Raw genomic sequence first — 21,530 nt, forward strand, 5'->3', positions numbered from 1 at the left:
TGTCACATTATAACCACAACATTCATTTTATTTTATTAGGATTTTATATGATGGACCTCTGCAAACTTACTCATGAAATAAAATACATTAAAGTTTGAGGTTATATAGTGACAAACCCACAATTTGCTGTCTCGTTTTATGCTGCAGTACTCTTCTGACTCCAAACACACACCTCAGTGTAATGCGCAATTACACTGAGGTGTAAAACAGGAGTTAGATTCCTTTTTGCTATTGTAAGAAGAGTCAGTTGCTTTTCACTAATAGAGCTACTACACAATGCAGTTCTTGATATTTAAATTTGAATAGTAAACAGCAGAGGTGCGCCGGTAAATTGACCACAATCTTAATTTTGGTAGATCGACCAATACTAGGATGTGAATCTGATCTTATCTATGCCAAAGGACTAAAACCACCCAGGTTACGTCTGCCAGTGTTAAAAACAGTCACCTCGCCAACTTGATGAATTTGTCACCTAATTATAGACTTAGACAAAAGGTATCAGCCAAAATCGGTATTGGCCTGAAAACTGCAACCTGTGCACCCCTAGTGAAAATATTTTTTCCCCCAGCAATTCAGGTTTTGAAGATCTAATATTTTTATTCAAACTGTCCCATTCATTGCACACGTGTGCTTTCTTTTTACCACTAACTTATTGCCGAATGTTTGAAATTTACCCTGTTTTTCACCTCGAACAAGCAGACGTGGTTGCTAGGCGATTAAATGAGGAGACGTTTCATGCTGAGGCTTGTATTTTCTGAAATAAATATTTCTTTTACAGCGTGGGAGAGAAGCCAAAGAACCCGATGGTGGAGCTTTTCTATGGCCGCTTCCTCGCTGTGGGTGTGTTAGAAGGTGAGAGAGAGTTTTTAATTTAAAACATAGGTATAGTAAAGAATCGGATATAAAGCAAGATTTGGTGGGGTCTGAAGTCAACATCCACAAAGCAGGCGAGTCCTTGCCCCTAGTAATGAAAGGTGACCTTGTCTTAATGAGATGAGCTCCATGTAAAACAGCAGAGCAGTTACATTGATCGTGGAAGACCTTGATGGCTGATTGACATTGTGTTTATTATGCACGACACGCTGGCCCAGAGCCACCAGAAGCTGGGTCTGTGGACTCTGCTGCTCGTAAAATGTCCTTCAGTGCCTCATCTGTATGTCTGCTAGCACGCTCCCTCTTTGACTGAGGCTGGACTGATATCAGTATGTGACGTGTGCTTCACAGTATTGATAAAATGACAATATAGACACTGATAATTGTTACTTTTTAAGTTGATCTTAAAATGATCCATCACAATACCAGTCCGGTTATGTTCAATAAGAGCTGCTACATCTTACCGCCATCCTTCAGGAGCTTTGGAAGTACCGGTGGAATCACAACTTAAATTTCAGGCACCAGGTGAAACGTATATTAAGAATTTGATCTATTTTTTTTAATTGTTTTTTGAAATATAAGTAAGGTCCTTGAATGATTTCTGCTAGCTTTTGCTTTGTCTTCCAAATTCAAGCTGAATGAAGGAGAAATTAAGCATATGGGGTGAAATGCATTTATATAACGAGGGAGGGTGTGGCCAACTCTACATCCAGGTGTTTATAATTATTAGGCGGCTTCTATTCCTCAAGTAACATGGACAAAGGAGGAGATGAGATTGACTCAGAGAAGTTCAAAATTCTCTTTAAGAAGTTGCCAGACTATTGGGGCGTAGTCGCAGAATGTCTTATTGAGTAATAAGCAGTATGCTGAGAGAGGAAAAAAATGCAGATTAACTGCCAAGGACTTAAAGAAAATCAGCTGTGGAGGTACAGGGAACACGTTCTCTTCCAGCGCTGCATGATTCCAGAAATGCTGTTTGGGTGGGATGTTGGAATAAATAATTTTATTTTGCTTTTGTTTTTTTAGTAATACAGTTGCAACCAGAAGACATAGTCCTTCTGTATATGAACATATTTTGACGAAATTATGAAATGGAGCTGACATATTCGGTCATTATTGTGGCATTTAGACAACAAAAATAATTTCAGTATTTCTAACTGAGCTAAAATAAAGACTATTCATTTTATGTTAACTTCTGGTTTCAACTGTACACATTAAACTCTTTAGTTAAATTTGTATCCAGATTAGAAAAAAATTTGATCTGCCATTGAAAGGCATAAAAAGTCAGTTGCTAAAATAAAAATAAAATTTTATCGTCCCTTGTCAGAGGCTAGAGTTTTGGACCAATTATACTAAGAAAGTCTGATAACTTACAATCTGTCTCCTCTGTGTGGAATCCCTCAGGGAAAAAGTTTGAGAACACAGAGATGTTTGGCCAGTACCCCCTGCAGGTGAACGGCTTCAAGGACCTCCATGAATGTCTGGAGGCAGCAATGGTGGAGGGGGAGATCGAGTCCCTGCACTCAGCAGAGAACTCTGCCAGATCTGGTCAGGAGGTAAGAGATGAAACAAGGTGGAAGTTATTATTTTCATAACTGTGCAGAGGGACATAATGGGTCATCTTTTAATCCAGGGGTGTCAAACTCAAGGGCAGGTGTCCTGCAACTTTTAGATGTGCCTCTGCTGCACCAAACCTGAATAGAATAATTAGGTCATTAGCAAGGCTCTGGAGAACTGATCTACACAAGGAGGAGGTAATTAAGCCATTTCATTCCAGCGTTTTGTACTTGTGATGCATTTAAAAACTGCAGGACCCTTGAGGACTGGAGTTTGACACCTGTGTTTTAGTCAATTATGCTGCAGTTATAAGTGTCAGTTTAAAACTAGACCAACTAGTTACTGTTGTATTTCTTATGATTTTCTTTTGTTCAGATGCTGAAACTGAACAACTGAAGCAATTGGTTGGGTTGTTTTCCAAAGCCCTTGCTCTTTTTGTGACACTTGTTCTATTTTGGATTTGCCCTCTGCTTTGACACAGTCTTCACTTCACTATCCCAGAGCAGTTGTGAGCAGCTAATTATCAGGTCAAGGTACAGATGGGTACAGCCCTGTGGAACTGGGTGGAGGGACTGAGGTGGGGGTGAAGTAGAGACGACTCCTTTGACATCATATTGGATCAGACAGTTTTCTGCAAAGCATCATAGAAGTGTAAACCACCAAAAGCAAAATGCATCATCCTGTGTGATTTAGTCTTAAATAACTGACAGTTTTTAATGCAGCCTTTAGATATAAGTATAAAACAAGTGTAAGACTTGCAGTAAAAATTGTAATTGTTTACATAATCAAGAAAAAAACTAATCAGGAGAGAAGCTGCATTTTTCATTGAAATACAGGACAGAATAAAAAACAGGGTACTACCATCCTGGACCAGTAGGAGGCGATCACACCCCCATTTAAAGGATTCATATTAAGGCCCAATTTCAAGAAACCAGATACAACTACTTATTGATATATACATAATTTTCATAATTACTGAAGGTAACATAGTGATTGTTTAGTTTTGTAGCAGAAGGTGCCTGGAAAATACATGATTCCTTCCCTTTATGGTGAGGTCATCGTCACCGCTTTACAAACTGAGTTATTACAAGCAGCCAGACAAGTGTTTGGTTTGCTGTGCTGATGGAGTGCAGCAGTAGCTTAAGAGCCACTTCCTATCATATTTGAAATATCCAACAATGAGACAGGCTGTGAATCTTAAAAGCCTCCACCTTCGTATGGTGGAGGCTTGTTCCACTTTAGAACGATACAGCGACTGGGCAACAATCACAAGACAGACTTCACTTTAACAGGAAACACTGTTGTAGTTTTATATTGTGATCTCTTGTTGCACCCCTATTTGTATTTCTTCTCCACGGTAAACTAGCAGGAGAAGAAAGAGCAGCTTTCTCCAATTTGCAAAATGTCACAGTAAACCAAAGCTTCGATTCAGCAGGATTGGTTTAAATCAAACTGCAGAATTCACTGCAACACCGGCGATCATTTTGATCGTCAAACATCCAAACCTGATAGAAAAGTATAACCCCCTCACTATTTTTGAAATAATTTGCCACTTACTATTTATAACTGCAGTAAGTTGATGTTTAGTGCATAGCAATCAGTTGTGTGGCTTTAAAGAGTAATCCAAGACTGTTTGCACTCAGTAACAAAGAAAAATGTCTATTTTTAAAAAGTAATTCTGGTATTTATTACCATCTCTTTAAAAAATCCCACTATTCCTTCCAGAGAGTAAAGGCACTTAGACATATGCAAGTTGTCTTTTATTTTTTACTTTTATTTCTCCTTCAATATACAGCAGCAAAGCGAAATCACCTTAATGTGAAATTTTCTTTCAGCACTGGTTCACAGAGCTCCCTCCCGTGTTGACCTTTGAACTGTCGAGATTTGAGTTCAATCAGGCATTAGGACGACCTGAGAAGATCCACAACAAGCTGGAGTTTCCCTCCATGCTCTACATGGACAGGTGATGGTGAAATGTTAATATTTATCATTATTAAACTGTTTGCTGACATGAAGTGTAATTGTAAATAAATCCTGTTCTGTTCTTCAGATACATGGACAGAAACAGGGAAATAACCAGAATCAAGAGGGAGGAGATCAGGCGGCTGAAGGAGCATCTGACGGTGCTGCAGCAGCGCCTGGAGAGGTACACTCTACTAAAACCTGTTGACCCATAGCAAGGTCGGCAAAGCTCCCCTAGAAAGCTCTGGGTGGAGGTTTCTCTCTCTGACTGGAAGCTTTCATCATCTTCCCTTTATTCCCCCTCTCCTCCTGCGTTTCCCTCCATCATGGCTCGCCTCTGTTTCCTTTCAGATATCTGAGTTACGGTTCAGGCCCCAAGAGGTTTCCTCTGGCAGATGTCCTCCAGTATGCCATGGAGTTCGCCTCCAGTAAGCCAGTGTGCACCTCCCCAGTGGAGGACATAGACACATCAGCCCCCCCTGGTGGCACGACAGGGCAACAGTTACCACCACCGAGGCAAGTTCAGCTAAAAAACCCGAGGCGCTTTTCAGCACGCTGGGTTTTTGCTTGGGAAATATTCATGGGTTGAATGAATATTGGATGGGTGGATGGATTTTACTTTTCAGAATACTCAAGGAGAGTTAAAATATGGAATTCATTTTAAGCAGGCAAACCCAAAAAAGATGACTAAACAGCCACTATTTCCAACTCTTTTCCAACAGAGTTTTCCATGAGGGTGGAGGAAATGCTTTCTTAGAATGAACGTCATTGAAGTGGTTTCCAAAAAAAACATCCCGATTGCTTATTGAACTCTCAGGGATTTATTGGGATTTTTCACAAAATTTGCTCAAGAACTGTAAAACATTTAGGACGAATCATTTTTTAAATGTATTTTTAACTACAATTATAGTCAGGCAACTTGTTTGGACACCATTTGGAAGGTTCACACAAAAACTCTGTGGATTCAGCTCTTAAGCAATCTAAACCTGCTTGTATTAGCATTGGTGTGGGAGCAGCCTTGTGTAAACACGACCTCCCTAAATACTAATCTGTGTGTTGTTATGGTTCATTCTGTGTCTCACCTCTGCAGCTTCACAGAACCACCAGAATGGAGGTAGTTGCACATCTGGTAATCAGGAAGGAAAATTACTTGGGTTTTCAACAATTTTGCATATGCACTAAAAAAAAGGTTAAACATTTTTGGTGCATTTACTGCTGTGGGTCTTCGCACCTGTAGAGGCTGAAAGTTTTCCCTTTTGTCTCTGTTAAGTCAGATTGGAGAAAGATCTCATGCCAATACTGATTTTTCACGACGCAGATTTTCTATTGATTTCAGGTTTATAGCATCTCGTACAAAATACATAAAACAAAAACTATGTCAAGGTATTAGACTTCTAAATAAAGTAAAAAAATATTTTTGAACTATCAACAACATTATATTATTTATTTGTTGTTCTATTGCTAGAGAAATATGGGGCAACACATATTAAGTCAACACTAAATCTTTGTCACACAAAAAGCTATGAAAAGTTTATATAAAGTGAATGCTAGAGAACATAATAGTTTATTCAGTCAAATATTTTTAAACTAAAGGATTTAGTAAATTTAGAAATGCTATTAGTGATGTTTAGAGCTGGAAAGAAATTATTACCCATTAATTTCCAAAAGTTCTTAAGCTGAAGTGATGGAAATAACAGAATGAAGTGCAATTTTAAAAGTAAAACTGTGCATACTACTTCAAAGCAAATGCGCATTTTGGTACATGGACTAAAATTACGGAACAGTTTTGAATTGATTTATATTCATTTTCTTCAACTCTTCATCCAAACAATTGATGTAGAAAAAGGATTAGGTCATAGACACTTCTGAGTTAATGACTTTTTTATTTATTTATTTTGCTCCTCTTCCATAAAGCTCAGATTTATTAGTTGTTTGTTGTCTTCCCTCCCAGCAGCACAGCTGAGCCGGACTCTGTCCCGCCCCCGGAGAATTCGGGTCCTGCTTCTGCTCCCGCCGCGGCGCCCCTTGCAGCCCAGCAGCAGAGAGTTCCTGTTCACAAGCCCTTCACCCAGTCGCGGCTGCCGCCCGACCTCCCCATGCACCCCGCCCCACGCCACATCACAGAAGAAGAGCTAAGGGTGCTGGAGGGCTGCTTACACCGCTGGAGGAGCGAGGTGGAGAACGACACCCGCGGTACGTTCCCATCACGGCTTCCTAACTAGAGATGCACCGATCCAATATTAATCTGTGTCTGTGTCGGTACCAATGTCCGAGATAAATTCTAGATCAGACATTGGTGACAATAAGGGAAGATCTATTCAGGCTAATTAAATTTTTTGTTCTCGGAGTGATGTCCCTTTATTATTTATTTTACATCATGTTTAGAATTCCTAGTTGCATTTTCATAACCATTTAAAAGGTTTGTTGAAGTTTATTTTTCCATATTTGATCAAGGTAGTGAACCTTTTGTTTTTGTCATTTTATTTTAAATTGGCTTTTACACAATTAATTTCACTGAAAAGTTATGTTGTTTTTTTTAAATGTTTGACCAAGCTTGTGCAGCTATTGGTGTATTTAAGTGTGCTGTACTGTTGAAGAGTTATCAAATAAACGTGTATTTCAGTGCATTTATGTGTGTTTGAAACATGTCAAGTCAGTCCAGCACTGTTTTTCTATATCAGATCGGTATTGGTGGATGCTAAACCTCAGATATCTTTATCTGTATCGGAAGTGAAAAATGTGGATCGGTGCATCCCTATTCCTAACAAAACTTTATGCTGTGTGTTGCATTCGTTTATCATAATATAATAATGTCCTGCTCTTCTCATCAGATCTACAAGGCAGTATAACCAGAATCCACAGAACCATTGAACTTATGTACTCGGACAAATCTATGATGCAGGTGAGTGGAGTTTTATTTTTTAATCAAAACAAAAAAACTCATCGGCTTCACGCTTCGTTTTCTCATCTGCATTTCTAACGTCATTTCCTTTTTTTCTCAGGTTCCATACCGGCTTCATGCAGTGCTGGTCCATGAAGGCCAGGCTAACGCCGGCCACTACTGGGCCTACATTTATGACCCTCACCAGCGCTGCTGGATGAAGTACAACGACATCTCGGTCACCAAGTCGTCCTGGGAGGAGCTGGTCAGGGACTCATTTGGAGGTTACCGCAACGCCAGTGCCTACTGCCTCATGTACATTAATGACAAGAAGCCATTCCTCATAGAAGGTACAATCAGCACTGGTGTCATGTTTGACGAACATTTCTAGATTGTTCTTGTATAACAAAAAAACAAACTCCAAGGCATCAGAATTTCGGACGCTTGTTTACATAAGTCATTAAAAAACATGATCCACCGACTACTTCCTGTCATCTTCTGCTTCCTGGGTTGTGCCAGTGGCAACATCCAGTTGATCACATGACTTGTGTGATGCAAAAGTATTTCCATTGCAGCTTTGCGAAAAACTAATTGGGATGCCACTTCATCCCAGCGGCGAAACTTATTGAACTTGAACTTATTTTACTTGAAAAAAACTAGTTTCTTTTCTAAATAACCATGTTTCCATTAAGCGAATTTATTTTCAAAATGTCAAATTGCATGTTTATATGGTCAATGGCAACCATATAAACAGCTTGTAGCTACTAGATGCTACAAGCTACAACCAGTAGCTTGTAGCATTCACTCCCCCTGGATGGGCGCGTAGCAACAATCGGAAGCATTGTTAACGGTCCCTCATACCGAGCATGCATAGAGATTTTCTCCTTACCTTACGGCTACCCAAACCCTCCATTTAATAGAGCTTTACACCTTTTTCCCATATGATGATCAGTACCCCACTCTTTTGCAGAGGAGTTCGATAAAGAGACAGGCCAGATCCTGAGCGGCATGGACAAGCTGCCTCCTGACCTGAAGCAGTACGTGAAGGAGGATAACGAGCAGTTCGACAAGGAGATCGAAGAGTGGGACGCCATGCAGGCCCGCAAGGCCCAGCAGGAGAAGCTGGCTCTGGCTGCAGCAGCTGCGTCTGCAGCACCGTCCAGCACTTCCACCTCCACTTCTTCTCCACAACCCATGAGCATTGAATCCAGCCCTCCAGATAATTCTGGTAGGCGCCATGGAGCTCATCAGAGCGGATTCGAAATTAATGCTCATTAGGAATTTATTAAAAGATTTTTACCTTATGCAGTTTGTTTGCTTCCTTATTTCAGTTTTTTTTTTTTTTTTTTGCTAAGCCAATTCTCTCCTGCACTCTCATTTATCTGTTGATATTCTGCAGTAGCCCAGCAGGATCCGGAGTACCTGGAGCAGCCGTCGCCCACAGGCGACTTCAAGCACCTACAGGAGGACACAGAGAGGGCCATAAGCAGAGCGGCTGCAGAGCAGGAGGACAGGAGCCCTGAGGTCCTGCTGAACACTGTATGTATGGGCTGCAGGGCGGTGTTGCAACTGAAGCTTCTATTAAACATCTCATTTCACCAAAACGTTCCATTTCAGGTCCTTCATTTAATGCACAACGTCAGAGTGTCAAAGAGAAAATCCACTATTAATACAAACCTTTACACACACAGTGTGTGGGTTTTAATAACCAGCGTTTCACCAAATTGGTTAAATAAATACTCAGCACAGCATTGAAATGTGTGGAAATTTTTTTCTTTTGATTTTCCACATCTGGCTTGGTGGGGAAAAGATAAAAGGAAACTCCTTTATCCATAGATTTCTATTTGAACAAGTCTTTTAGTTTTTGCTTTCCATGTTGAGAATAAAACAAAAATGTTTCTGACAAAACCTCAAATTATGGTTCAATAAATCAAAGCAAATGACATAATTGTGTTCAGATCTTTAGTTTTTACTCTTTGGTTTTAAAGTAAAATGAGAAAACATTTTCCTCTTACATCGAGCTGTTGCACTGAACCTCTGGGTTTTAAATTGGGTCTGGATTAGACGGTACAACATTAAAATTGTTGTTTTGCAAATGTTTGTAAGTAGAATAAGGGATTTGTACTAAAATAAATAGTTTTATTTTAAAGGCTCCACAAAATATACCTGGCATAGAAGTGAAGACGGCTGCTGCAATTCAATGCAATAATTTATGTCCCTCAATTAATACGTTTTTTTAGCCAAAGCAAAATAGATGTAGATAGAAAATTACTGTCATTTAAAAAATTTTTTTTACTAATTTTTACCAAACTTTTAGCGAATGTTATTTTTTGTCATTTGATGAATATGAATCACTTGCTAGAGCCCTGTAGTTATTTAGCCTAATGTTCATTTCTGTAGATTATTACATTTTCAACCTTAAAAACAGCAACACCCTGAAGCTGAAAGGCATGTCACTTCAATCATTTTTCAAAGAAAACCTTAAAGTTAATTTCTGAAATGGTTAATCGTTTTTAACCACCTTAATTAACAGGATTTAATGATTAATGCATATCCAGCTCCACTCAGGCTATGTATTTGAATTTTTCTCGTTTTCCCCAGTTTTGCTCATTATTCCAGAGTTTCTAGTTGGAAAATAGTGGATTTTCTCTTTGTTTTTGTTCCAGCTACTGTTTGCAACACAAGCTGATAATATGTTTCTCTCCACTGTTTGTCTTCAACACTAAAAGAATAATATATAGATATTTAACAACGCAACGCGTGCCACTGGTGTCACAAGCTTATGACGTTTAATAAAAAGTGTCTGTATGCAGCTTTCACTACACTCTATTTCCTCGGCAGCCATATTGGACACTAACATTCACGGCTGTTTGATGAGCCATTTTAAATCCTGCACTATTATTGATGAGGAAATATGAGTTTTCACATCTGAAATGAGCTTCATCTGCCCTTTCAGTTTTTATTGGGCTGCAACTGAAGATGTGTTCAGATTATGAGAGCTGCATTTTTATATTTCACATATTTTTTTCCCTTTCCATCTAACATCTTGTCCTTTCATCTGTCCTTCCTGTTCACCTGTTACACTTCCTCTCCAGTCAGCCCCCCCTCCCTCGACCCTTCAGCCCGAGGCCCAGATGAGCCCCGCCCCTCCCTCTGACCAGGTTAAAGAGGCTGAGGCCCCTTGCCAGCGCACCGTAGAGGTGGCCATTCCTCACGTGGGCACCTTTGTCATTGAATCAGAGGAGGGGGGTTATGATGACGAGGTAGCTGCAGCTCCATCTCAGCCTCTCTTCTGTCTTTTCCTGCTCACAGACATCAAAGGCTGTTTAATATGCCTCTTCACATGGCTATCTATGATTCTGAGCTGTACTTTGTTCTGCTGACTGATTCAGGACTTGGCATCAGGCTGAAAACGCGCTCTGACGCTAACCCTGTGTTGCCCTATCTGCAAAGCCTTCACATGAAAAATCTCTACTTCAGTCAATCTACATTTTGGCTCTATGGCAGGAAGCTGTTTGCCTCTCTAGGAATGTTTTCATGTTGCTTTCCTCAGCTTTTATGTCTTGGAAGTCTTATTCTATCCGGGGCTGTTAAGTGTTTATTTTTATGTTTTCCTCCCCATTGATACCGCGCTAGAAGTAAACACACAGACACAAAGACGCTTGTTCCTCCTACAGCTACTGCCTGAATTGGTGTTGGTGCTTCAAGCTGGAGGTGCAAATCTTTCAGCGTCTAGTGATTCGATTCTGTTATTTTGGGTCACAGTTTGATACAGAAACCATTTTTGATTCAGAAACCAGTTTTTCTTTTCAAAAGATCTAGAGATTCTTTTTAAATTGTAACCAACAAGATTAAAAGACAGTGTAAACAAATATAATGTTTATTTAAAATAATTCTAGAAGATTTCATACTGTATCAAATCCCATCGGTTTGTGCTTGAACAAAAATAGGTTTGTGCACCAGATTGTCTGGCCCTTTCTTAATCAAAAAGTATCAAAGAATGTTTCTACAACAGCCAGGTGGATACGTAATGCGGTGCAATATACTCATAAACAGGAGCAGCAAAGACATGCAACTTAACTCATTTCAAAATACAGTAGATTTTTGAGCATTTTGAATTGATTCAGAATTCCCAGCAGTAGGTATTGCAATTTTTTATAGATCACTTTTTTTTTTTTTTGAGATGGTGGCAACATTTCTTAAAGGCACGGGATTCTGTCTTGCTACAGGAAGGGCAAAATATGATTAATTTCAATTTGATTCAAGTGTTTGTTCCTTAATCGTTGATACTTATGTCAACCGATTATTTGTAGTCAACACATACCAGTGTTGGTCCGATGAGATATTAACAACCAATATTGACTTCAATTTGGTTCCCGTTTGTGTTTCTGGAGCCTAAGAGGTTGATCATGTGATGCTTATTTTACCATGTGACAGTGATTTAGCTCCAGATTGTCGGGTGATTAACTGAAGCAAAAAAGCAATGTCTGTGAGAATCAGGTCATTTTGCGATGTTGAAAGGATAGGGAAGTGTATATAATATCGGTTAATATCAATTATCGGCCATAACATTAACATTATTATCGCCATCACACAAATTTTCATATCTCTGCATCCCTAAGTATTAATATCCTTTATTGAGGTTTGTACATTGATTTCAGTTTGTCACTTTGATGTCGATACAAAGAAATTTTAGTACTTGGGGGGGGCCGAATAAAGGATCATTCTGCACTAAAATAAATTGTACTTCAAACCAAATATGGACCTGGAGCATACAATACTTCGTTTTTGCAGTGTAAGCAAGGATCAGGACCATTCAGATGTATTCAACAGCAGCCCTGTACAATTTCTATATTTGTGATTATTTTTTGCAAAATATTGTCTTTAGTGATCAATTAGGATAGGAATCCAGGTAGCTGTGGATTCCTATGTTTTCTGCTCTACTTGTCTACGTTGGTCTGCCTCAAACAACATATTATTGGTCACGCATTAGCCTCCAACTAAATGGAAGATTAATGGAGAGGATGGTTGGTTGGTTTCTTTTCTTCACCATTTAGTAGTTGGCTGAGTTGTCTGACTATTTTCCTGTTAATTCATACCGCAGTAGAACGGGGTGTTAGGAATTTTAGAGAACTCAGACCGACAAAACACTGTCCCTGGGCTGTCTATGTCCGTGAAGCTAATGCTTAAACAGATAATGTTAGCTTATCTCATCTGAGATGTTTACTGTTTTATTCTTTCAGATACAGGAGCTTTACTGAACCTTAATATTGAGTTCTAAAAGATGAGTAAAAACACTTTTAAATGTTTCGTGCCAATCTTTCAGAACATAAACGATAACTTAAAGCTGGTGTGTAACTTTTATTTTTTTAAAAATATTTTTTTTACATATTTGTTAAAACTGTCACTGTCTCTTGACATTGAAATACAGGACAGATAATTCGTGAAAAAATCAAGCTCTACCACTTCCTCCCAGTGCTGCCATCAATAAACTGATAAAAGGGCACCACTCTCTGTCAAAAACAACCAATCAGAGCCAGGAGGAGGGTCTTAATGCTGTCAACCAATATTGTGTACGAGCTGCTAAATGTGCTAATGGTGGAGAAACAACTTACCGCTCCAGAAACACCATTTATCTGCTGTCCTCGATGGCCATGCTAATTAGCCTTAGCATTCACAACAGGCTCTGCTGTTAGGCTTTTATTGGTTGTTTCTGACTGAGCTGTGTATATCTGTAGTTGGCTCTGAGAGAAGGCATAGAAGTTTTTTGTTTTTTTTTAATTGTCTCATACCATACTGTCACAACATAGTGACAGTTTTAACAAATATGTAAAAAAGAAAAAAAAGACATTTTCATGAAAGTTGCATAACCCAGCTTTGAAGCTGTTATCTAAGTGGAGATTCTGTTCCCTTCTTCCCCACTGATGTCATGTAAAATCTATTGGAGTAAAATTCTAAAATCTGAATTGTAGAAAAGCCGAAGTGACATAATGCTGAGAAAAGGCATCCAAGAAGAAATGCTCAGTACTCTCCCTCCATAAAACTTCCCCTTTAATTAAAAATGCTCCTTACTAAGGTAGTTTGCTGGGATGAATGTCCACCCTGAAATGGTCAAAACGCTGTTTGAAGAAAGAAGCAAGGAGTTATCGTGAATCAGTTTGAATGATCTGACTAGAGATCCCACACATGACACTGACTTTATTTAATCTCAGATTTTCTTTAACCCTCCTGCGGTCTTCAGACACAGGGTCAATAAGACCCCAAAAGTCTTTTACCCCCCTTTGTGGTTCGGCGGGGTTGCACTGCGCTTTTACAAGTTTTCTTTTTGTGTGTGTGGTTCTGGAAATTGACGGTCTGACAGGAAAACCCTGCTACCCCATCGTCTGACTGTAACATTTGCCAAGCTCCTACTGAGTGTCACTCTGAGACAGCAGGAAGGTTCAACCTTCATCCGACTTCAGTTGCCTTGGTTTTTACACACCGTCCTTTTTGAGGAATGTGCATCCTGCCCCTGAACACACTGGCTGTGTCCCTCCCTGTCACTAACCGTGCATGTGGTGCTGGCTAACCAATAGCATGCCCTAACTCCTGTAGGCTCTACTACACTGCCTGAGAGCCATGAAACATGTATATTTAATCATATTTTTACTTAAAGGGTATTTTATTTAACATGGTTCCTGCTTTCTGGGTAGATAATGATGACCCCCAACATGCAGGGTATTATTATGGCCATTGGCAAATCCAGCAGCATTTATGAAAAGAACGGGCCTGAGGCAGCCTTTTTTAAGGTACCATCTCTCCTTCTACCTCTCTTCATTCCACTGTCTCTCACTTCATACAACCATTCAACCTCCTGTTTTATGATCATTTATACATTGCACAGTAAACTCATTATAGTGACTTAATTCAAAATGTGAAACTGATATAATGACTTATTCCACCCAGAGTCATGGAAGTCCAAAATTCAGCTTCTCAGAATATTGGAATATTACGTACGATCAATCTTTTTTTATTTTTTAGAAATTGAAATGCTGAAATATCGGTGTTTGATCAGCTTGACTGATCCATTGGGTCAGGAGTCTCAGTACTTCATAGAGTCTCTGTGGGGTAAGGTCAGACAGGTTTGCTGTGCATTGGGCAGTGTGGGCAGGTGCCAAGTCCTGCTGAGTGGGGGGAAAAAAATCAATATCTGCGTTATGCTTGTCAGCAACATTTCCTGGTGGCTGCTCTGACTTTGGCCTTGATAAACTTGATTTCTAAAGGTGTTTTCACACCTGATAGTCCGGTAGACTTGGATTGATCGGAGACCAAAATGGCAAAATGTAACCAAAACAGAGTGGCGTCAGATTTTAGCGGTTTTAGGATTTCTCTTTTGTCTTTAGTAAATTACTGTTTCTCCTGCTAGCGCTTGACCTGCACTTTTGTTTTGGTTGTTTTTACCTAGAATGCCAATGTCTAATATTCACTTTCTGCTTTTGGAGCAGTTTCCGGTCCGCTTGGCATTTACATGCATTCAGACGGCACTGGCGTTCACTGCAACCAAACCAAAACCTCGGTTTGTCAGCGGGCCATAGTTTTCTTTTTTGGTCTCTTTAGTTCACAGGTGTCAAACTCCAGTCCTGGAGGGCCACTGCCCTGCAAATTTTAGATGTGCCTCTGCTGCACCACACCTGAATAGAATAATTAAGTCATTAGCAAGGCGCCGGAGAACTTATCTACACAAGAAGGAGGTAATTAAGCCATTTAATTCCAGTGTTTTGTACCTGTGGCACATCTAAAAACTGCAGGACAGCTGCCCTTCAGGACTGGAGTTTGACACCCCTGGTTTAGTGAAAGTGGACGAAACAGGTCTGGTGTCAACGCACCCTGAATTAAATACATTTTGCTTTAATCTAAAATAAGGACTTTGAGCCAATCAGTGGCAGTTTAGTTTCTCCTTAAGTCAGGTAAGACAGTTCTAGCGTTGTGTGGTTCAGGAGTGGCTTGACTTAATTATTATGACAGTTGGAGCGAAGGCTACCATGTAAGCAATAAATCAATTAATTGTATGATAAAGTAAAATGGGCTCAAAAATTTCCTTTTGCATGCTTGTATTCTTCGTGTTTCTTTCAACCAAAAAAATTATATATATTCCTTGACGATGGTCTCAAAATGACAATATTGTGTTTTATTCCAATCATTTCTGGAACAATTTATTGTTCAGTAAAATTTGTCATCATGACTCGTTGTGGGGTGTCAGATTTCCTACTGGACAGCTACCAAGTCAGCAGGCCATGTCATCCGTTTTAATCGGTCCGACGAAATATTCAAATTCTGTAAGAAACTGAATTTTGAGGACAGCTGTTAGTCATAATGATAACAAACAGAATATATAACTCTGTATGATTAATCTATAGATTGGTTTCACTTTTTGAATCCAATTCCTGAAATAAATTAGCTTTGAGATACCTTAATTTATTGAGATTCACCTATAGACTTGCACCATTAACCTCTCAACCCTTTAATGGAGATGAAATCCTTAATGTGAAACACACATTTATATTTGTTTAACAGTTTTTTTTTTAATGTTTTATTTTAAAATGCAGATTTTTTGCTGATTTTAAGTCTATATAGTGTCAGAGTGAAAGTTTTCTGTAATTTCTAGGGGTGCACTGAGAAGCTGGCTCCAATTTTCTTATTTTTGGGAGATCTGCAATTGGTTGATTAGTCAATCAACAAATCACTTAAAAGTGAAACTGATTTGTATCCACCGATCTTGTCTACTGTCACAAAAGTCTGAAAATCAGCCACTGTTGCCTTTTGCTCTGCCATGCTAGATGGCATATGTGCAGTTAATAGTCACCCCGCTGTTGACAACTTTTCAGACCAAACAGAAAAATCTGTATCGTCAGGCTTTGTAAAGATCAGTGATCGGCCAGAATACTGCAATCGGTGCACCCCTAGTCATTTCCCAAAGTGGACTAAATTAGAGAGAAGCGGTGGCCACCTGCTGTGCTGAGCTTGAACCCTGGATGTTCCTGTGCTTTGTCTCTGTTCAGGCCATCAAGCTGGAATACGCCCGTCTCCTACGGTTTGCCCAGGAAGACACGCCGCCTGAGTTGGACTACAGGCTACACCATGTCATCGTCTACTTCATCCAAAACGAGGCGCCCAAAAAGATCCTGGAGAGGACTCTGCTCACACAGTTTGCTGACAGGAACCTTGCCTTTGATGAGAGGTACGCAAGACTGTTCAGGTCCATGGTTTCAAATCTTATTACACTTCTCTAAGATCAGAACCGTGCAGAAGTATTCAGACGACTCAACCTTTTCCATGCATTGTCACACTACAAACTCAAAGCTTCTATATATGTTGTGATGATGCTAAACAGACAGACTAACACACTGATAAAACATAAGATACTTTCCGTCATATCTAACCGAGCTTGGATAAAGAAGGAAGCTGGTAGATGCAGGTTAAATTTAATAGAATTTTACCTAACATTGTGTTTGTGTTGCTGCCCTGCAGAGGGCAGCAAAGTCCTTAATTTTGTAGAGCTTAATTTTTGATTTGTCAGCACAGGCAACATTTTCAAGTTTACATGACCATTTCTTTTTAGATGTAAAGCAGTCTAGAAAAACCACGTGTATAGAAATGTTTTATTTAAATATTTTTATTTTTAAATGATTCACCCCCCCTTTTTTTTCTCTGCATTGTTAAAGTCATTTGGGGGCGTTGTGCTTAACCATCTCTTAAAAAGCTTTCCACTGTGCATGTTGACCTCAATCCATATTCATGAGCACAAAATTGATTTCTCCCTTCTCCTCTATTTTGAGCAAGATAATTAGATTTATGTGTGCATGTGGCCTCAATAGGAGCCTCCGGAGGAGCGTTTCACTTCTCCTCTCGGCAGTTAAGAGTGATTCATTAGGCCGTGTTAGGGCCTTGGGGCAGCGGCGACCGTTTCATTTGGTATAGTACCTCACCATGACTCAGCGCCTCGCTGCTTACACCGCTTCGTCTTCGTCCTTTCACCCCCACCTCCCTCACAGATGTAAGAGCATTATGCAAGTGGCGCGCGCTAAACTGGACCTGATTAAGCCCGAGGAGGTCAACATGGATGAATATGAGGTGAGAAGTGACTATCTTTTTTTTTTTTCTTAAGCTAAAACAAGCAGAATTTATCCCATTCTGTGCTCTCACGTTTGCACAATTTCGCCGTTTCACACTGATTGAAATGACAAAAAAATATTATTCCTGAATACCAGCCATCGATTTGATACAAATATATAATATACAACTAAATTTAGTAACACTTCATGTGCTGAATGTGCATGCAGTGATATAGGAGAATTTCTACTTGTTCCGCTTGTTGTATACCAAAGATTTTAGAGTGAGGATAAATACGGAAAAATCAAAAATGAACAAATGGGGGAGAAAAAGTTTGTCTTCAATCTAATTCCATTATCTAAAGCTAAAAATTAGAATATCTGAAAAGATAAATGGCTTTTTACTTTGATTTAAATTTAGTTTTGGTTTGCCATGTCACAGCTTCAGCCAACTTGGTGATCATTGTGGTTTTTGTGATTAAACATAACCCAGTCTAGATTTTTCTGTGTATTAAAGACTTTATGTGATCTTAAGGATTTTTAAAACTAATTATTAGTTATGATAACTATAAATGAATAACAATAGTACATACCAAACAAATGAATGCAGACTAGTAAACAGCAATATTGATCTACAAAGTAACCAATTGGATAAGCACAGAGAACAATAACCGAATCTGAAAGAAAAAAATAAAATACAGATTAAAAAGGATACATTCTAAATACTAACATAACGAAGTGTCGTCTCAACAAAATGTAATTGTTTAACTTCAGGATACTTTTTTTCTCCCCTTGGTAGCTGTTTTTTATTCTTCCCTTTTTGCTAATATTACTTGTTTTGATCAATATGGAATCACATGGATATTCTGGGAGCCTGATGCAGTGTTGGACAAGCCAGTTAGATCCTCCACTGTGTTTTAAAATAATATTTTCCGTCTTTGTTTTCCACAAATCTAATTTGTTTGAACTCTTTTTTTTTTTTTTCCTTTGGCAGATGTGGCATCAAGACTACAGGAATTTCCGAGAGACAACTGTGCTGATGGTGACTGGTTTGGAGCTGTTCCAGAAGTCAAAGTACGCTCAAATGCTCTCGGATATCTCTCTGATTTCTTTGTAGTGAATCAAAAAGCAAAGCCGCTGAGTTGGATACAAGTCAGGGTTCAGTAACTGTCACCGTACGCTTCCAAATTAAAACGCTAGACTCTAAGATAGCATCTGTTTCAGTCCAAACTTGGAGAAAATTTTGAAGTAATTGATAAAATATTAAAAACAGCTAATAAAATTTATTTTCTGAAAGTGTATGGATGACTGATGAAACATTCTCAACACAGTTTGCAATCTCTTCTGTCGTTCTGCCTGTCTTTCTTTTGTCTTTTACTTTTTGGTTTGTTTTTTCTCATGCTTTTGTTCTTTTCTTTCTATCGTTCCTTTTGTTTGTTCTTCTGTTTATCTTTGTCTTTTGTTCTGTCTTTTTGCCTTCCTGCCTATTTTACTTTGTGTTCTTTTGTTCTTTTTGCCTTTCTGTATTTATTTTTGCCTTTGACTGTTTTTCTGTCTTCTTTCTCTCTGTTTCTTTCTTTTTGTCATTCTGTATTTATTTTTCTCCAATTTTTCTTTTGCTCTCTATTTTTTCATCTTCTCTTTATGTCCTTCTGGCTCTTTTCCATCCCATCTGGGGTTTTGTGAAGTTGCAAATTTAAAGCCTGATCATTTTAGGCTTTTTAAAAACAATATGCCAGAAATAAATGTCAATATTTTGTATCTATTCTTTAGTAAAAAGTACAGACAGTTCTTGAGTTTACCTGCTTTAGGGCAGAATATAAACCAGAATGTCATGGGACCATTGGAGTTATGGGGTCGATGCATTTTGTAGAAAATCCTCTGATCAGCCATCACCAGCAAAATGTCCCGTCCCAGCTTCTCCTGCAGGGGGCAAAGTTTCACAGTCATTGCCTCTCCCAGTTTGATGGCAGTGCAGACTGGGGTCATTGAGTTCTTCGCTTGGATCTCTCTTTAGTTTCCACTGTTTTTCTGATCCAGCGTTGTTATCTGACCGGAGTATTTCTGTGTGTGTTCCTGTGCAGCTACGTGGAGGCCCTGATGTACCTCATCTACTCGTACCAGTACAACAGGGAGCTGCTGTTGAAAGGCCTGTACCGCGGACACGACGAGGAGCTGCTGGGTTATCACCGCAGAGAGTGTCTGCTGGTGAGACGCTTTCCCTCCGTTTCGCCCTTCGTCCCTTTTGGAATATTACCACAATCAAAGGACATTATCTTCTCCCTGAAACCAGCGTGTGAAGTAGTTCATCCCTCTGATCCCCTCCTCCTCTTTGTTACTCCCTTTCCTCTCTATCAGACCTCCGTCACTAAAGTGACTCAGCAGAAACTAACAAAGCTGGATGTTTCCCCCCTCAGCGATGAGCTTGGTTTCTATAATCAGATTGCTTTCACTGAGATATTGCTTTGGCTTGCTTCAAGCCCACAAAAGATTCCACAGAAAGTTTTTTTTTTTTTTTTTTTTAATCTGATACTGACTGATGAAAATCCTTTCAGCGTCGTGATGTGAGCCTCTTTTCATTTCTCCCCCACAAACTGGCCTGCGCTCCGGTATTATTGGTCAGGGCCAGGGTTTTTTTTTTTTTTCCTCAACCCGATCCATTCCGTCCTCAGAACCTCTTCTCTCTCTCCCTCTCTCTCTGCTGCTGCTGCACTCGGTAACCTTACACCAGCATTGTGCTCATAATGTAATCATTGTAGTGGGAATAGGAAGCAGGAGGCCCAGCAAGTGTAAACACATTACCATGAGACACAAGCGCGTCCTCAGCTAACCTCCGTCCGGCCGGTCAGCTCAGATCCCCGGCCAGAACGCCGTCCATGGAGCTGTTTACCTTCGCCTCTTGTTTTAATTGAAAACACAGCTAACGTTGACACAGTTAATGGACTTGGACGTTTTGCAAATCCAGCCCCTCAGCTCCCGATTCCAAACTGGCTTGCAGGAAGAAAAAAAAAAAAGAGAGAGAGAGAGAGAGAGAAAAAGAAAAGCAGGTCGTTCCTCAGAGAAGGAGGTCAGCGAGTTTGTGTGTGACGACAAGACGCTGCAGGGCCAAGAACGGAAAGAAGAAAAAAAAAGCTTGTATCTGCATTCAGGCAAGGATTTCAAGACCTGCTTCAGACCCAAATCTAATAAAGGAAATGAAAAACATCTCAAGGAGGAGACAAAATAAAACGGGGCTTAGAGAGACGGGGAGGGAGGGAGGAGAAGAAAAAACGGCGAACATTAATGAAGTGAATTGGCCACGTTTTCTCCTGCGTTGTTCAGTTGCTAAACGTTAAGATTTTATTTTTCTGAGCCTTGTAAAAGACGATCTTTATACAACAATCGGGTTTCACGTTTCCCTTTTCTATCAGTGACGTAAAGCTAGCACATTTAGAGCTCATCAGTAATATTTAAAAGGTGTTTTGTTAAATTAAATGAATTACATGGCCATTGAGAGTAGGGCCACAGCAATTAATCAGCATAATTATCAACTAAAAACTGACGCCGGATTTAATTGTCAACATGTTCTGAAAGACTGCGGCGTCTGCTTTGTCTCCATCCTGTTGTCTGCTAGCAGGCTAACTGCAGGGCTCTTCTTCTGTGGTAGACTGACAAATGGAGACATTAAAGTGTCTTTTTCTCATTTTTGAGTTCTAAACACGACAACAAACTTTTGACCAATCCAACACTCTGCGTAGTGCTCTGTACCCCAGCTCTCAGTGCTGTAGAGGTGCACCGATTGCAGACTACCGATCTTTGAGAAGCCTGTCCTGCTGATTCCCATTTTGACCGATACTGAAGACGTTCAGACATGATCTGGTGGGCCGGTCTCTCACAGCAGAGCACAAGAGAGCCGTGGTTGAATTTTAGACCTTTTCCAAAGTAGATGAGATCAATGGATGATATTGGTTTCACATGCAAGTATCGACTGACCACCAATCTCCTAAAATTAAGGATTTCTTCATGCACCCCTGCTCTGCTTTATTGGCTCCATGTGTTTGCAACGTTCTTAAAGTGCTCAGGCTTCATTTTCCAAAATGAAAATGGAAAAACCAAAATGACTCAATGGATATAAAATAGAATAGAATAGAATTCAACTTTATTGTCATTGCGCTGTCACAAGTACAAGC

The 21,530-nt window shown here is 39.6% G+C and overlaps 1 protein-coding gene across 5 annotated transcripts in view; it reads left to right on the plus strand.

Moving 5' to 3' along the window:
- usp25 (ubiquitin specific peptidase 25) overlaps nucleotides 1–21,530 on the plus strand; it is a 43,860-nt gene that overhangs the window by 19,668 nt on the left and 2,662 nt on the right. Inside the window, exons 9-24 of one of the 5 annotated variants that reach the window (XM_023342062.1) lie at nucleotides 779–852; nucleotides 2,278–2,429; nucleotides 4,266–4,393; nucleotides 4,481–4,576; nucleotides 4,744–4,908; nucleotides 6,344–6,585; nucleotides 7,224–7,294; nucleotides 7,395–7,623; nucleotides 8,244–8,501; nucleotides 8,673–8,812; nucleotides 10,369–10,536; nucleotides 13,966–14,061; nucleotides 16,312–16,490; nucleotides 17,305–17,383; nucleotides 18,356–18,435; nucleotides 19,446–19,569. In XM_023342062.1, coding sequence (XP_023197830.1) covers nucleotides 779–852; nucleotides 2,278–2,429; nucleotides 4,266–4,393; nucleotides 4,481–4,576; nucleotides 4,744–4,908; nucleotides 6,344–6,585; nucleotides 7,224–7,294; nucleotides 7,395–7,623; nucleotides 8,244–8,501; nucleotides 8,673–8,812; nucleotides 10,369–10,536; nucleotides 13,966–14,061; nucleotides 16,312–16,490; nucleotides 17,305–17,383; nucleotides 18,356–18,435; nucleotides 19,446–19,569 — 2,281 coding nt within the window. The remainder of the gene's footprint in view (nucleotides 1–778; nucleotides 853–2,277; nucleotides 2,430–4,265; nucleotides 4,394–4,480; nucleotides 4,577–4,743; nucleotides 4,909–6,343; nucleotides 6,586–7,223; nucleotides 7,295–7,394; nucleotides 7,624–8,243; nucleotides 8,502–8,672; nucleotides 8,813–10,368; nucleotides 10,537–13,965; nucleotides 14,062–16,311; nucleotides 16,491–17,304; nucleotides 17,384–18,355; nucleotides 18,436–19,445; nucleotides 19,570–21,530) is intronic. The other 4 variants (XM_023342063.1, XM_023342064.1, XM_023342065.1 and 1 more) reach the window with 4 other exon arrangements.

This window comes from Xiphophorus maculatus, chromosome 11 (genome assembly GCF_002775205.1).
Source record: "Xiphophorus maculatus strain JP 163 A chromosome 11, X_maculatus-5.0-male, whole genome shotgun sequence".
Taxonomy (NCBI): Eukaryota; Metazoa; Chordata; class Actinopteri; order Cyprinodontiformes; family Poeciliidae; genus Xiphophorus; species Xiphophorus maculatus.